This window comes from Hyalella azteca, unplaced genomic scaffold (assembly GCF_000764305.2).
Source record: "Hyalella azteca isolate HAZT.00-mixed unplaced genomic scaffold, Hazt_2.0.2 contig15239, whole genome shotgun sequence".
Taxonomy (NCBI): Eukaryota; Metazoa; Arthropoda; class Malacostraca; order Amphipoda; family Hyalellidae; genus Hyalella; species Hyalella azteca.
The window spans coordinates 199841-218095 of record NW_025945096.1 but is presented as its reverse complement, the minus strand read 5'-3'; the positions used below and the strand labels follow the sequence as shown (position 1 = coordinate 218095).

The 18255-nt window shown below is 37.6% G+C and overlaps 1 protein-coding gene across 1 annotated transcript; it reads right to left on the bottom strand.

The window, feature by feature from the left end:
* Positions 1-538: 538 nt before the first annotated feature.
* On the bottom strand, positions 539-17498 carry LOC108678406 (YTH domain-containing family protein 1). Its single transcript, XM_047884335.1, is given in 7 exon segments — positions 539-5059; positions 5516-5620; positions 5979-7732; positions 8892-8996; positions 9717-9837; positions 10419-10558; positions 17276-17498. Coding segments are annotated over 7 exon segments (2616 nt in total). The 5' UTR covers positions 17307-17498; the 3' UTR covers positions 539-4699.
* Between the last annotated feature and the right edge of the window lie 757 nt (positions 17499-18255).

Here is an 18255-nt window from a genome sequence, read left to right as displayed (position 1 = left end):
ACGCCACAGCGACATCGAGCAGCGCAGCACCGCCGTATTGCACGGCCTGCTGCCCGCAGGTGACTGGGCAGAAGCGACAGCTTGACGACCTAGCAGTGCCAATAGTTTCTGACCTCGTAGCCTGGTTCCCAACCTCGACTCTTGCCCTAAGCATATAAAATTATACACCTATATTTCATTTACCTGCATGAAAAAGCAGTCAAAGCTTAATTGTGACGCGTTTCAGCACAGCGGATAAACATGAGAAAGCTGAAGATTATGTGGGTTTCAATGAGGGCGGAACAACTGGAGTGACGCAATATTAAATACGAAGCACTGCCTATGCCTTTGTGACGACCATTAGCATTCTTAATTTGCTTTACGCTCTCACCGCTACCACCCCGAGCCAGTCATGGATTGTTATAATTCAAGAATTTTTTAAATGAATGAGGAAACATTTCAGGTTGTAAAGCAATTCACAGCCCATCAAATCTATGTTACAGTGAAACCATTGAATGAAGTTCCTTCAATCATTAGACAAGAGGAATAAGGAAACACATACCAGAGTACTTTTACTGTGTACCAACTATGTTATAGAAGCTCACCAAGAATAAAACCATGACATGCTAACAATCACAAGCCATCCTATGGACTTACAAAGATGCGAGAAGTTTTAAAAATGCTCCAGTAAGGAGACGTGTTCAAAGCATAAAAGAAAGGCGCGTCGCTGCTTGGAATGGCCGCAGCTAAAACACAAAAACATCCAGTAATGTTATATGGATAACAGCATCACACAGTTCTCCATAGTCACACATCCTAGGTACGCAAAACCGAAGTTTTGCGTACCAATAACTGCAATATAACTGGCAGTTATCAATCATCATATAACTGGCAGTTATATTACAGTTTTAAGCCATAAATTAATTGAGCCAGTTATGTTACTGGCGTAATATAACTGGCTGCCAAGCCTCTCGTCACGTTGATTTCTTGCGTCTGTACAAGACCTGAAAATGGACTGGGATTTGTGAAGGCATCATTAGTGTGCGATAAAAACAAGTCGTTAATCTGAAGATATTGCTTTACGTATTGACACCATAAATTATATACAGAAACCATAGAACGAACATCAAGCGGAGGGCGAAGGCGCTCAGGCTGTAAACCAAACGTGCTAGTTCATCCTGATTAGCCAAGGAAACGAGAGAACGAGAATTGCAAGGTCGTAGATATATGTAGAATTCAGCTTAATTCCAGATTAAATATTGACAACACTTAGTTTTGTTATTGTCGATATCGAACATGAACGGGTAAGTTCTGCAATAGAATAACGATACAAACATGAATGAATGTCCTCCGTTTAGAGGAGCGTTGTCAGTAGCTCGATTAGTCTGCACGGTATTTAGCTCAACTCTGCATTAGAAAGGTCATTAATGTGCTTAATAAGAGAAACAATTCAACGCATGGCAATCAAGTATTTTTTCACTAAATAAAATGGAATATTAATTGCTAGCTTAAAACAACGTGCCAGTATATCGAGATTAAAACTTACATCCAATGCTCCGAAAATGACACAGATGTAACAGTAAACAAAAAACTATGGAATTGATGAGAACAGATCAACATATAGATGAGACCAAGTGACAACTTTTTTAATACGTGGCGTAAATGTTGCAATAATGAGCTATGAATAATACTTTGTAGATTCACATGAGGAATTTGAAAAAAATCAAATGGTCCTAAACAACATTATGATTACAAAAGACCGCAAACTACAAAAATCATAACGATGAGAATTATGCGTCAGAGGAAACGGTCATCTCTTGAAATTTCTAATTGGAAAGGTTTGGAAGTCACTGTATGTATAGACCTCACCAGTCGCAGTAATATGTGGCAGTAACAACGTATCGATAATCGCGGAAACATTAGGAATAGATTCTGGTACATGCGAACGATAAACGATCGAATCATTCACCAGTAACTGAATTCCCCTTACCTTCCTCGAGCGCACTAAACTAAAAAAAATAAAATTAGGATAAGAAAGATTTTCACTATTGCTTTCCACAGAAAAGAACCAGGCAGCAACATAAGTGTAACTCAAATAGCCATACGAAAGTTGCTTGAACGAAGATCTTTATTAGCACAGAACGGCCACTCCGCCTCACCCAAGTGTGTTGCATTGCAAACACAAGTTAACCCAAGAGACCAAGATGTAATGAATGTAAAGCTATAGCGTTATAATGCATAAAATAAAAACTTAAACTAAAGATAGGATCAAAGCATGGTAAGAACATTATGTCAAGAATTATCTGCAGAAGAAGCGCGAAATATAGAAAAAGTGCAGGTAAATAACACACCTCGCATCAGCTTCCTCCGGCACAGAACCATAACACAAGAAGAGAGATGAACAAGACGAATATTTTTGAGATATCGTCGATTAGACATAATAATCAAGGCTTATCGCTACAATAACAGTTCTGTTCAAATAACTAAGCAGAACACAAAACAAAATCTGAACGTCGTGAACATAAGACTAAAATGTATGCACCAAGACTCGACAAGGCAGTGAGGAGTGCGCCAAATGAATCAAGGCATCGGGGCATCAACTGGTTCCCCTTCCAAAAAATTATTCAACCGGAAAATACACAAGTGTTTTCCGTACATCCATTCGCCCCCAGGAAAAAAACATGACACACTATCGAAAATAATGTGTTATCAGTAATGGATATTAAAATCGTAGTTTCTTATAGTCTCTAATAACTTCTCAGTAATGAGTGATTAATAATCACGTGAACGCATTTCATGTCCAATAATTAAAAACGAAACACACATCTGTGATAAGATAGAACGTTGGTACACAGGCAAATCAAAGTTAGCATTGGTAAGCCTTAGTTAAGGTCAAATAAAGTGTAATAAAAACTAACAGGTCTCCATATCAAAAAGCACAATGCAGGGCCGAGGTGTCTGTATCACGAGGCTTGGAAACGAGCACAACGCCGCTTAATTGTACGGCAAAAACCAGGAACCTGCCGTCGGGTGTTGAATTAAAACATGGTGACTTCTTGAGTAAGTTCTTGCAAACCCTAAAAAGACGACTGGGGGAAAATAAAATTCGATACAATCTACTATTAATGGTCGTATTACTTTGAAATAACTGCTCAGCAGTATTTCTATGGTCAGGTAACTTCGGATTCAAATTTCAAACCTAAGTTGGTAATTTAATGAGAATGAATCAATAGTCATATTGATAAGAACAGGACTGGGAACTCAACAAAGAGAAAGGTAAATGTGAAATAATTATAAATGTAATAAAATAATGTCCCCATGACAAATTTTTGTGACGTCACGTCAATACTAAACACAGAAAAAAACTTTAAAAACAACTTCGGCAGAGTCGGGTAAATAATGTTATTCAAATTTATGAATGCCCACCAAAGTGACAGAATAACAGCATGAATAAGTCGAACCACCAATAATTCTACATTGTTTATGGTAGGCAATCACTTATCAGTTATAACCTGATGCCTATGGGACTGTAATCATCCAGAAAGGTTAACTTGCAATCCAATTCTTGCTTATGCTTCGTAAGATTAAAATGTAGTTTAAAATGCCAGTAATTCCTTGGAACTATAATGCACTCACAATAATAGAGTCAAGTTATAAAGTGTGCTAGGAATGAAGCGTGCTAAGGCGCGTGCGATGCTCTCGTCGACGCCACAGAACAACAAGTCGACTTCGTAGTCCAGATATCTCATCGCCACGCAAGAACAAAGAGCGCACGCATGAAAAGAGCCTTATTTTTGGTCTATAAGCTACGCACAGGAGTGTAAGTAAGTTTATTTGGAGCAATTAATTCTTCAATAACAACAATGAAAGCTCTACTACAGCAATCTACGGCACACTTTGCGTCTCCAAAGATAACCACTTTTCCAGCAGAGGCCTTCAGACAATATTCATTTTGAAATTCACGCGAGTCCGTCTGAGGCAGTAAGTATAATTTAAGAAAGCCTAGTGCACACCGTAATTGTTTATTTTTTAGTTCAGAAGTTGCACTTCACCGAAGTGAGTACTCGCGGATGTCTACATACTGCACAGTAATTGTTCCATGTAGTGAATTTATGTTCTAATTACAACACTGCACATCACTGTTTTTCCATAGACGAATTTTAGTGAAGACCATCACACATACGTGATGCAAACGTTAGTAACTTTCAAAATCACGAAAGGAATGGAATAAAAACTATTTCGGGATAGACAAAGAGGAAGTGATCGAGTAGATAACAACAGTAAGCACGAAAGTTCGGACATCCTTGATTCTTCGACATTAAATTAGCCGGAGCAATATCCAGAGTTGTTCTATTTCTTCCTGTATTATCAAGGAACTATTTTATCAGAAACGCAAGCACTGGGAGCACATTTACAAAGTGTTTGTGGTACGTACAAATTAATGAATATCACTTCTAATTAGCAATAGGACCAGTTTTCATCAAAGTCCTGTTTTGGTCTCATTGTTTAGATTTAGTAGGTGCACCAGTCCATGCTTTAGTGACTACACAACATTGCCTGCACGTCACACGCCATCGCTTTTTAACGCGTACACCACCACACAGCACACGTCAGGGTGCTCAGTGATCCACTCATATTCCTAATATGAACTTTCATTGAATGCTGCATTCAAGGCTCGACGTGGTGTCGCTGGTCTAATCCCGACCATGAGTCCAGAGCCTCAATTGCGGGGCGGTCCATCTCCTCGTGGTCCGTTGTAATGGTGATGCCCGCCGCGATAGTGTGGTGCCGGAAAGCGGTCGTTGTGATGACCGCCTTCCATGTATCCACCACCATAGCCACCGTGATATCCGCGGCCGTATCCACCATGATGACCACCGCCATAATGTCCTCTACCATAGCCTCTTCCACCACCGGGACCGGCATTGTAGTTGCCGTAGTGCTGCGGGTGGTAGTTATTATGATGGTACCCACGGCCACGTCCTCCTCTGCCACCGTAGTTGTGGCCGCCGTAGTATGGCTGTTGCTGGTCGTGGTTGCGGTGATAGTCCATGGGACGTCCATCGTCCGAAGACCCATCCTGTCACATGGCAACTCGTCAAGAACGTCTTTACGTACAAACTTATTTCAAAGTCAGAGAAAAATTACACAAGCATTTTCAGACGATAATAAAGAATTTTTTTTTATGAACTGTTAGGTTGCTTCTCATGAATAAATCGCAACGAATGTGAATACATTTCCGGATTTAAAAAGATTCATTTTCAGTTAAAATCCAAGATTTTGAAAAAAGGCAAGGTTATATTAAAATGCATTGCACAAAGCAAAAAAAAAAAACATTCAATCATCGATTCCAAACAAATTCAAACCACTATTCTTTGTGATGTACCGAATGAAGCATAAACTGGATCGTGGCTCCAATGTTTTCCCTCATATCAGACATGAAATGTGGAGGTGATCAAAGATGGTGGAGATTTTCAGGAGTACAACAGCTGAAGGTAATGTGTGGTGAAAGTTATTATCCAAAAAGCCAGCTTACCATGTTATTTCTCTTGCTCTTTATTTCCTCCTGACGTCGTTCGTAGTGCGTGAAGTCGTCGAAGATGCTCGATGAATGGCGGAAGGAGTGAATGATTTGCAGAACCTGACATTCAGACAAGATAAAATTAAGTGTGGACAACTAAATTCAATTGCACTGCCACATACATGGTAGAGCAAAAAAAAAAAAAAAATGCCCAGGTGGTCTCGAAAAGACTTTAAGTCAATCCAACTGGGAAAATGAAAACAGGAAAGAGTGAGAAATGGAAAGCATAAATAATTTTCAAAATCCTGCCTTAGCTTCTAATAAAATGATGGCTAAGAGAGATGTCATCACAAAATTGGGCATTATAACTGCACCAAGTTATTTAGAAGGTACGTGCGAATATATACAAAATAATCACAAATAAAAGTCCAATTATACAACAGTGAACATGATAGCAGTTTTACTTGATGGTATTTACCTGCCTGCCCTTGTCAGGAAGCACTTCCTGGGTGTCCCGTGACTTGGTGACGGGTTTGTTCTCATTATTTTCAAGCTTTATGTGACGCAGCTGCGTGTTCGGAACATCTTTCACGTATATCCACTTGACTTTAAACTGTCCCTTCCATTTATCTTGGGCCCAGACTGAAGCAGATGAAGAATAGTCCACACAGCTGAGCATCTCAGCAATGCCACAAAAGTGACCAGTTCCGTTCACAGAGAAAAGCAGATACAAAGGAGCATTGCGTTCGGCCTGGTCTTTGAAAGCCTGGTCCAAGCGCTTGTTTCCATGCTCAGTAGAGCACCATATCTCGTATTTAATGGCACGATGAACGTCATCTTCAGAGTAGGACTTGATGACAAAGAAGCGCGCGTTGGTCGTATCGAGGCTCAGTTCTGAAGGATTGTATTTGTTGCGCTGCCGGAGGTCCTCTAAAATTGGTGAGCTGCTTTCCTCGGGGCGAGGACTTTCGTGGAGAAGCTCCAGAGATGCGTCAGGAGCTGGTGACTTGTCAGAAGAACTCAAATTATTGTCGTGTCCGTGAGTAGGTTGGACATTTTGCTGGTGGGCATCTTGTTGAGCTGGTCTTCCCATGTGAGAAGTCACCTGCGGCATTTTTTCCTCCATTGGATGAGGTGGAGTTGCCTGCTGGTGATGCGCTGGTTTTGGAGAGAGGGAGGACCGGTTGTGCTGATGTTGTGGAGGTGCTTGGTCCTGATGGTGGTGCTGCAGCAGGTGTTGCTTTGGGGCATTTAGTGGCATCTGCATGTTGCCTGGTGGAGGCATTGTGTGATGCTGCGCCACTGCGTACTGAGGAGGCATTTGTTGCGGTTGAGGCAGTTGCTGTTGAGGCTGCTGCTCACGCGTCTTCTGCGAATACTGTTGATGTTGATGATGCTCGGTTTGGTGGTGATGCGGAGTTGGCTAGTGTTGATGCAGGGGTGGTTGGTGTTGTGACTGGAGGGGTTGGTGTTGGGGCTGGTGTTGCGGCAGGGGTGGTTGGGTTTGATGGTGAGAGGGTTGGTATTGATTCTGAGAGAGTTGATGTTGATGTGGTGGAGGCTGATGTTGATACTGCTGTGGCTGATGTTGATGCAGTGGTGTCTGCTGTTGATGTTGCTGATGATGCGGTGGTGGTTGGTGTTGATGCTGGATCGGTTGTTGGTGCTGCTGTTGTTGTTGTTGCTGCTGGATCTGCTGAAGGTAAGGAGGAGGCGACACTTCGTGCGGAACAACAGGCTGACTGGGAGTTTGGGGGGCAGCAGTGCTGGTGTAGGTGGTGGTGGTGCGTGCACTAGTGCGTGGTGGCTCCCATGCAGGTCGCGGCGCAGGGAGAGGTGCTGATGGCTTAGCACCAGGGCCGTTCTTATTATCCCAAGTGCCAATATCCATGTGGCGTGATGTCAGAACCGTCTTCTCCTTGCGGCGTGTAGGCAGTTGTTTAGCAGGCTTAGAGGCAATGTTAGCCCAAGACATGCTCTTCTTCGGCTGCGATACAAGTGTGAGACCTTCTGAAGGGCCTGCATCGTGCGTGGTTTGAGACACAGCTTCAGGGGCGCCACCGTCGCCAGGAGTTTTGTCGGCGAGCGAGAGCGCGTGCACGCCGCGCTCCAACGAGTCATCATTCTTGTTGTTCTCTGAGTCGACCTGGCGATTCACATCGTCATAATTCTGCTGGCCGTATTTTTGGCTATCTTGCTGGTGACTTTCTGCAGCCCACGAGTTCGGATTTCCTGTAAAAATCGAGATCACTTTACATGTTATAGCAGGCTTGTTTCGATATGAATATGATCTATTTCATCATGAACCAAGGAATGTTTAGAAATTATTATCCATAATAATCTAATATTATAATATAATATTATAATAATAATAGAAATTATTATCCAGAAATTATCTGTCTAGTCTTTATATTCAGGTTACAGTGATTTCATTCATGTTTAGGTTTTGGCACAATATTTTTACCTTATTTTCAGTTTTATTTTAGTTTTATGTGGTAAATACTGGCAAAATGTTTCCCCAGTAAGGATTAGAAATACCGTATCTTGTACATTGTTCAATTTAACAGTCATCCTTGGCTGAAAAGATTATAGAGCACAGGCACATTATTGTGGATTTTAGGAAAAAAGTGTTCTTGAAAAAATGGACTTCCTACATACCTACAAAAATTAGTTTTATTCATGAATTGCATGAGCTTCAATGTTAAATACATGTTTTAATACTCGTTCAACTTTAAAATATTATGTTTGTCAGAGTTTGTGGGTGCGTGTGTTTGAAGCCTGATGCCACAGATACATAAAGGCTGTAGCGGTGCATATACAAAATACGTATCATGTTGGGATATTACCTGGTCTTGGAATTTCATTCTTAGTCAGAGAACAAAAAAGGATTGGAAGACACTGAGGAAAGAAGTGCACAAAAAGGAGAAAAGGATAGGATCAATTTTTAATTTTCAATTTTATAATATATACAATGCATATACATTCAACTCAAAATCACTAGATTGTTTTTCCAAATTTTGGATGAAAGGGAAATACAACTTGTATTTTCTAAGAAAAATGAAGGTTTAATTAAACTCAACTGCTCTTACTTTAATTCTAATTCACATTTTATTTACTATCATCATCATAATTTGGAATGACGGGAGTTATTATAGCGTGATTATAAAATTTCATAAATATTGTTACGTGCCTTAAATTGTATTTGATAATTAGATTATTGATGCCAAACATACTGGCAAAATATGTGAAAAGATGAAAGAATAAAACAAAGTATGCAGTGCGGAATGAGACCACAGCAACAGGCAAGAATGGACGTACCAAAGAAACCAAAGTACAAGCAAGAAGAAATAAAATCCAAGATTTTGATAGTGAGAATGCGCGGTAAGAGTACCAGTGCGGTGGTAGTCAGGAGTGTAGCTGGACGGTAGAGAGGAGGCGGGACCAGAGCCAAAACAGTTGTCACTCAAGCTTGACTGGGCAGCAGAGTGAGCACCCCCTACAAACAATCCACAGATAGGCATTCATATTCATTGTTTTCATATTCATTTTTTTGTCAGGTCATATATATATATATATTGTTTACTGACCATGAAGCATACAATGGAACTTCAAACAATAGGATTAAAAAATAAAGAAATATTTTGGTTAGGAAAAAGAAATCAACATGCAAAAAACAATACAACATTCACAAATACTCATTTTTGTTAAGTCATTCATTGCTAGTCAAAAATATTGCAATCAATGGAACTCCAAAAAATAAGCTTAGAAACTTTAAAATTAATTGGTTGTAAAGAAACAAAGACATGCAAAAAAATTGTAAAGAAATTGGCATCAATGACATGCATTATGTATACTAAAGTGATGTCAGTATTTTAGAGGCAAAATAAAAAATAATGCACTAAAAAGTATAATTATTCCATAGAAATAAAAGTGAAGCAATTGGAAAAATATTAATCCACTAGGACCAAAAGTCATACTGTTGAAATAAACTTGGAATAAAAATAATTAAATAATTGACTGGAATTAAATTTTACCAATTGCATAAGTCAGCACTTAAAACACCAGTAATAGAATTTCAATGCATGGAATAAAAGCACCGGTATAGTATAGTAAAAAAATTAATAATATGGGCTGCTTTGAGTTAGAGATGCATGCACACTACAGTTCAAGATTGATCCATAGCATAAATGCCAAGATGAAAAGATGCAGTTCTAACCTTGGTTGTGATTGTGCAGGTCATAGCCTGGTACGTCATGTCCACTGTAGGTGTTGAGGAATGTTGCCTGCAAGTGATCGCTGCCATTGCTCCAAGTGTTCTCAGAGCCATAGGATTGAGCCTGGCCAAAACATTATCAAATATAAACCAGTTGACTTGTCAATATCGGGAACCATATTGCTTTATTCTACAGTAACAATATTTGCTCACTTATTGTTCATTGACAGAGAATGGAATGGTAATAATATAGAAACTACAAATCAGGAAGGATGGTCAGGAGTTTGAAAAATTCATAGTTATTTCATCAACTTTTTTCTCAAAATTCAAAGATAAGTGAAGAAAAATCATACAACAAGAAAAATTGCAGAGCAGGCAAGGAAAATTCATCTTTGCTTTAGTAATCATATCAGTTTGCATTTAAGAGAATTTCCCAAGAGATGGGATGCTTAGTTGAATATCTTTTTAGATGATGAAATGCACACATCATTATTGATAATAAATTGTAATAATTGATAGGTACAATCATCTTTGTATAATAGTTTGTATTAATATTAATGAAACTATAGAAGTTGATGAAACCTGGTACATTCTGTTAGTGAAATATTTTCTCAAACTTAGGTCTCTTGATAACATATTGTAAATAAGAAGCAACATATGTAAAAATTGAAAAAAAGAAGGGCACTAAATTGTCACAAAACTCACTTGATATGAAGGCATGTAAAAATTGGAGGGGTATGGGTCAGTTGGAGCAACAGATGTCAACAGGGGGGAGTAAGCAGGGAAGGAAGAGAAGCCTTGCTGCTGAGAAGCTCGAGATGAAGTGTCCTTCTGGGCAGGTGGTACTGTAAATCAAATAAATATAACCATTCTTATGGAAATTATAATTAAGATAGCAGAGCATAGTACGTATATCATTCAAAGAGTTTGTAAGAACAATGCTGATAGAATCTAGTACAGGGGCAAAGCATGTTTTGAAGCAGATTTCTTTATCCAGAGTAGTCTTTTTTAATCATGAGATACTGGTAGGCTCAAAATTTGCAAACTTCTCACAAAGTTTCTGGCCTATATAGCCAACAGTGTATGGCTCAACTCAACCATAGCTTCTCAGCGGGAACAGATAGGATCTATTATGGGGAAAAAATGAAAAAAATATCAGCCTTATTTTTCAACAGCCAACCTATTATGTTTTATTTATTGATGGCAAATAAAATTAAAATTTGCTTGGTCAAGGCAATTTTAACGGAAGTTTCAACTTAACCACTTTTTTGCCCTCATATTTGCAGGACAAGCTGTTTGCCTAGTGTTTTTACCTGTATAATTTACATTTTGCAGGACACTCAGCACCTATTTTTCTTCAGCACACTGCTACAAAAATTTACCTGAGGCTAAATAAACCAAATGTTCAACCATAAAATTAATAAAATATGATGGAATTTATACACAAGACCAAATTTCCACCAATTTACTCAGACAGGAAATAGTGGTAGTAGCAAGAAAAATAAAACAGTCACTTTATTATTAACTTTTTAGCAGGCAAGTTGCCACAGATCATCACTAAGAATCACCTTGGAAAACCAACAGTTTGTGTTTTGAGCCATATTTTCTCTACTCTACCAATCACCAATCATATGACAACTTTTCCCTACATAGAATCTACTCCTACCACACCCAAGTATTGAAATCTGAGGATTCAAATGAACATTTTGACTGGGACAATAAAATTAACCTTTTCATTTTTTTAAGGCGGAAGTAGCAATATATATTTTATCAATTAAAATAATTCTGTGACATTTAATTTAATTGTGGCCAGAAAAATACTCCTTACATTTTTATGTTTACATTTTTTACATAGCATTCTTTTTTTAGCATGGTGACTGAATAGTATTACTTTAACTTTTGAATGCCTCTACTTGCAAAACTTTTTCAGATATAAACAGGAGGTTTGAGACCTTTTTGCCTCCACATACAAACATGTCTCTACTTGAAGACAAGGAAATTCTGTCTAATATTCAATGAAATTTCAAAATATATTTGGTGCTTATGAAATGACCCAACTGATGAGCTTCACTCTTGGTCCAAAATTTATAAACAAGATTTTGTTTTGAAATTTAAATTCCACCCAATTTTTCTGCTTGCAATACTCTGAGTTCCAAACTTGCCAAACTTTTAGTTCTGGGTTTGAACTACATCTCACCCCCAATCAATACATGGTAGACAATACTCAGTGAGTGAATACTTACACATTCATGGGTAACTTAAAGAACTTTGATGTTCCAGAATAGAGTATGGCTTCATTTGATGTAGAAAATTTGTTCAAAAATATGCCCTTATATATATATATATATATATATGTATATGAAACTATTCATATCTGACTCAATTCTTTGTTTAAACAGGGTGCATACTGGCCACGGAAAACCTGGAGTTGTATACAAGTCTGGAAAATTATGAGTCATATATGAGTCTGGAAAATTTCAAATCATATACGAGTCTGGAACCTGTCGTACATATACAAGTAATTTTCCAGACTGGTATACAACTTTCTAGGTTTTCTATGACTGGCACACCCCCTGTTTAAAAGTGTCACTGACTCCAAGTCATGGGTTTGAATCACAACTTTTTATAATCTCTTCTTCTTCTTTAAATTTTAAACTGATTTTTTGTACATGCTGGTAAGTTTTATAGACAAATTGATGCTTTTGGGAGCAAGTCTTCCTCTTGACTCTACTTTTGCTAACATTTTCAAGTATTTTCATGAGGCTACATAGCTGGCCAATTGTCTGTTTAATTTTAAGCCACTATTCTATAACCAATATGTTGAAGACACTTTTTTAATTTCCAAGCATCCCTCTAATGTAGGCCTTTTCTTGATTATCATAATCTCCATAACAAGTCCATCAAATTTACCATGGAGCTTGAATCCAACAACAGTTTATCTTTTCTTGATTGCAAAGTCACAAAATCAAATGGCCATTTTTAGACATTTGTTTACCAAAAATAGATGCTTACTGGCTCAACACTCTTGAGCATCAATACTCATGTGATACAAACTTTTATAGTAGAAAAAAACTTTGTATGATAAATGCTGCGTACCTCATTTCGCACCTGTTGCCTAGAAAGATGAAAGTTTCCATTCCAGGCAATGTGAACCAATCGAGGCTTATTGTTTATATTTCAGAAGCTTGTAAAAATTGCTCAGACAAGAGCAGCACACTAGCCCCTATCTTGCCATCATGTTTGTACCGTCAACCGGGGCTACTCGGGACAGGCGGGGCTACTTGGGACAGTCCTCCGACACGGCGTAAAACTGTTATAGTAGCAAAACTAATTGGAATATTGCAAAACTAAATATAGTGACGTAAACGTCAACATTTTTCCTATCTATGTAGTATAAAGGAAGTCGGAAAATACTACATTTACTAGCTTTGAAAAATTCCTGAAAAAATGGTGAAAAATGCTATTTTGAAAAGTTACTTCTGCTAAGGTCTGTAGCAAAAAAATATTCGCTGTATTAAAAAATTTTACTTACATAAAAGATGCACCCAGGTGTTGGCTTGAAAATGTAATTGACAGAATTGTCCTATTTCATTCCAAAAAAAAAAAAATGCGGCCATTTCCGCACGCGGGGGCTACTCGGGACACCCGCCCCAGGGCTATTCAGGACACCCCCAAAAACGCATTTACAGTAGAACCTCAGTTAGCAAAGGCTCCAGTTAAGAAAAAATTGATTAAAAACAAAGAATATTTATTACATTTACCTCGCTCAGCGAAAAATTCCACTTATCAAAAAATTAGTGCATCATCGGTCATCACAAAATTGTGCATGGAATGTCATATATAGAATTGTGCACCAGGCATCATAGAATGAAAAGTAATTGACCTAAACTATGATTTATTTCTCCAAAACATATGATGGTTGTCACTAAAACATTCCTTTCTGTTTCAGGTATGTTTTTCATGATATTTTTTTTATAGTAAATTCACTTAACCCAATTAAAATGGTGTGAAATTACAAGCCGTCCTGTAAGCTTACAGATACAGAAAAAATGCTATAAGGCTGCTGATATGAAGCTTGCAGTGGACAAGGTTGTTGTAAATGCTCAATGGCATGTTCATTGATACGGTAATATTGCATCAATAATACGATAATATCACATCAATAATACTGTAATTAATGTATATGGTAATACCATATCAATAAAGGAAAAACAAGTAAAAATCACAGAAAATGTCATTTATTCTACCTCTACATCATCTACAATGAAAGAGGAGGACTTCAGAGTACTGTTAGTAATGGATGAGTACACTCTGCATGCTTCAAATGTTTTAAAATGAAGTTTTATTCCAAGTGTCCCAAATAGCCCTGTTCGATGGGGCTACTCAGGACACTCTTTTTTTTGCTTCTGACACCTTACGAATAGCATATGGAATTTTTTTGACAATGCCATTTGATAGCCCTTGCAAAGAGCTATAAAATGAGTCTAAACATGTTTATGAAATGTTTCATTGTAAGAACTTATTAACAAAAAAACGCTCAAAACTGTCCCGAGTAGCCCCGGTTGACGCCTGACGGTACCTAATTTTATTCAAGTTTGAATGAATTGTATCATTGGAATACAGGCTATTTTGATAGTCGCAGTCTAAGTGTTAGGCACCTGCTTTTTTAGCATTTATTATTTTCCTTTCAAATTTAATGGGATTCAAGCAATAATAATAATAAATGGCTTGTGTATTTGCTCTACTTTCCATGCTATGCACTCAGAATTTGAATTTTTACAGAGCACCTTTTCACTAAAAGGTTTTCCATTGCAATTGGTTTATACTCAAATTAAACATTTTTTGTCTAAACAATATTCAGAGGTTGTTTCAATGTTCCTGATCATGACAATAGAAATGCTGTTTATCATTAAAATTTTTTTTCATTATTGTGGTCCCGCTTTGGAGTCTATGACTAAGGAGTTAAAAGTTTTGATATCTAAATACCTCCCAAATGTAAATCTTCATATATTACTGGTGAATAATTTTAAATCAGTTATTTTTTCAAGAATACAGGTACACTCTCTGTCCTTATGCAATCATCCCTAGTTTAACAATATATTTGTGTGCAGTAGTAGTACCACTAGTACGCATCTGCGTACTACTATGCAGATGCGTACTGTTGCTTATACGTATTGTCATACGCATCTACGTATGACAATAAATGACATGACATAATTTTTATAGCTAGGCAGGCAGAGCATAAAGGGAGGAGTTTTAGAACAGGAAACCTGCTTGCAAATCCCCATCATTCAACAGTACGCGATGATGCCAAGTTGCCAACTGCCAAGCAGTGCAATGTCTTGGTGTACAATAGTAATTTTAGAGTTTTAGCCTCCACAGCCAGTTTATCTGACCCGTGAATTGTTGAGTCCCTGCATATTTTTTAACTAAGCCTATTTTAAATGCCACTTCATATATTCCTTCAAAATTGTAAAGACCGCCACTAAAGTGATAGGTTTGTCTGCTCAGGTTTACCTCATTCTGTTTTCATTTGACAATTTTTATTTCAATATTTCAATGTGAATTTTAGCCTGCTAATTGTTTGTACATGTGTTATAGGTTTTTGAACTGGCAATGGAGGCTATGGAGCTGGAATCCCAACTCTGAAAGATTTTCTTACATAGGTACCTAAATAAAATGGTGAATTTTCTAGCTGTTTTCCTTGCCTTCAAATTCTAGATAAACATGCAACTTGCAAGCAATCAAGTGATCTTGATTCTCATAAAGCACAACATCAGTCATTGTACAATGTACTAACATGGCCAGATAGCCTGGAATTAGAATAGGAATGTACCATTTCATTTGGGCCATAGCAACAGCTAGAGATAGGGTAAACGCGGTATATTCCAACATCGTAGGTAATTCTGTCACCTCTCCAGCTTTTCCTTTATATTAAGCTTTGTTTTAGTTCCATGCGTTCATTGATGGTTGAAATGGTGACGTCATACATTTGCGTGTCGAAATACTGCAAAAACACTAGGTCTTGGCCATCTAGTGGGAAAATATTGAGATCCAAAGAGAGACAAAGCATGCCACGTGGTGAGATCATCAAAAAATGTGTCAAATTTGACAGTTGACATGGCTCTACCAAATAGTGAATAACTGTTTTTATAGGAAGAATATTATGGTTTGAGACTTTTAAATACGTCTGTGAATATATTAGGAATCCTTTAAGTATACTTGTATTTGCTGATTTCAAGTCGTAAATAAATTAATAGATGATTAAGTTGAGATGTTGGATTTCGACACATGAAAACTAATTCCAACATAACTTGAATTGGACACACACAGATCGTTCAAAGCTTTGTACAAAAATTGAAATTTGCTTAATTAAAAGCCTAATAGCTGTTAATTAAAACGTAATTAAGTAGTGTTCAATATTCGTTAGTGTTCTAGTTCAAAGCCGTGTTGTATCCCAATACCGTAAAATGGTAGTGAAGCTAGAGTATAGACCTGTATTTTGCATGTTTCAATTCAAGTTTAATTTAGCTAGTAAGAAAATGGCATCATTTATAAGAAAAAAAGTGTTCTAAGTTACCCCATTTTACGGTACAGCTCACACAGCAAACGGAATTTGAACACATGGATGTCGGCAATACGTATCAGTTAAATTTGAAGCGCTGACACAATACGACTCACCACATGTCGGATGTTGCCACACAAAGTGACGGAATATAGGGAATAGGAATTTGGTAGGTTTCCATTCTAGAGGCTTTTTAATAAATATGGCAACATTTTGTGACGTTTCATCGTTGCTGACGCGTAGTGAAGTGTTTTGAGAGTCAAGTGAAGGCAACAGAACTTACGTAACGCATACTTTTTTTTTATAGTTTTTCATTTCTCGATGCGTCCTTAATGTGTCGGAATATACCGCGTTTACCCTATCTGCCAATACTGCCATGATGCTATTTTCAGAGCCACAAGATAGGTGCTCAATGAATTAGCTTCTGTCCAGTCTAATTGTTGATAAAAATGCAAATTTAGAATGAAACTTTCAACTATGTCACAAGATTCAAAGCTTGCCAAAATTTGATCACTTTGGAAGTTTGGAGCCACCAGATTTTATTCATAGGCTAGGCTGGCTAGCTAAATGGGAAAATTCCAATCTAGCTAAGTCTTAACTAGGCCTAGCCGCCTAGCCAACTAAATTTTTACACGTTTGTTCACAAGGACAAAACAAACATAAGCACACGCCACACATTGCCATGGCCTGACTGCCAAACAACACATTTATTATTAATAAACATTTCATTGAAATTCATTCTGCTCAGAAGCAAAAACAAAATCAAGAAGTAACACACAAAGGTAGCGGTAGGTAGCCTATTATTAAATTATATCCTTGAAAGTTGAAACATTTTACAAAGGCTCCATGTCATAAGAGAAATAAAGAATTTTCAATAAAAATCAAAACACTAGCGAAGGGCGTAGACTGTAGAGCACAGTTCGAATCTATTTGATCAAAAGTATTAATGCAAGGTTTAAAAATGGAATAAAATATGGCATAAGATAAGGACACTTACTTTGATCAGCTGGCACTTTGCAGCGTTGCATATCAATTCATACACGTAAATTTGTGCTTTCCTAAATAAAAATGAAATCTTTAAATACAATAATAACGAAGAGACTTAGGTATATTCTTTTCTACGCTTGCTCAATCCTCAAAGACCAATTATAATAAATTAACCGAACAGACAACTGTTTTCTATAAAACGCAGATCGCGTTCAAAGGGTCGGATCATCAATGATTGCGCATTATACTACTCCGCTCAACTCAATGTAAACAAAATACTTAGAATATTTAGAAAATCAAGACAAAAATAACTTAATGATACTGATTATAGGTCAAAAGCTTGCTACGTAACTATATCCGGCCGTAAAAGAGTTTTTTTATAATTTGATTTTAAGACTTCGGGTGTGAAACAGTCACACCTCCCAGCCTGAGCACAACTTGATTTTTCTTGAAAACTCCAACTCAACTGCCTGACTGCCTCTTCACTTCATTTTGAATTTTTCTTCATGCTCTCACAAAGAGGTTTTTGTGTGGAAGAAAATAACAAAGGAATTAGGCACTGATAATTTTCATAGGGTGTTCACCATGCTGCATTTTAGCAGGTATTGTCCCAGGCGATGAATGACTGCAGTTCTCCTTTTTTGGGGAATATCACCCCCTCCCAGAGCTGTGATGAGGTTCCAAGGAAGTGAAAAGTTATCCAGATTTGAGCGAAACTCCCTCCGTAAAAGAGGTTGCCGAAAGACTTTTGCGACGACGCATCACATTTGGAGTAGCAGACCAAGAAATAAGAAATAACCAACATCCACTTCATCACTTGAGTGAAAATTACCACCGAGTTTCCTAAAACTTATTCAATACTGTTTCAATTCTAAAGAGATCGAGAGTAAAATTTGATATATCAAAGAATAGTTTGGCGCAGCTAATGCGAGATGATAGTGTATTTCGGCACTTTATGCAGCAGAGAGGCGCGGGCTCTGTGCGCCAGAA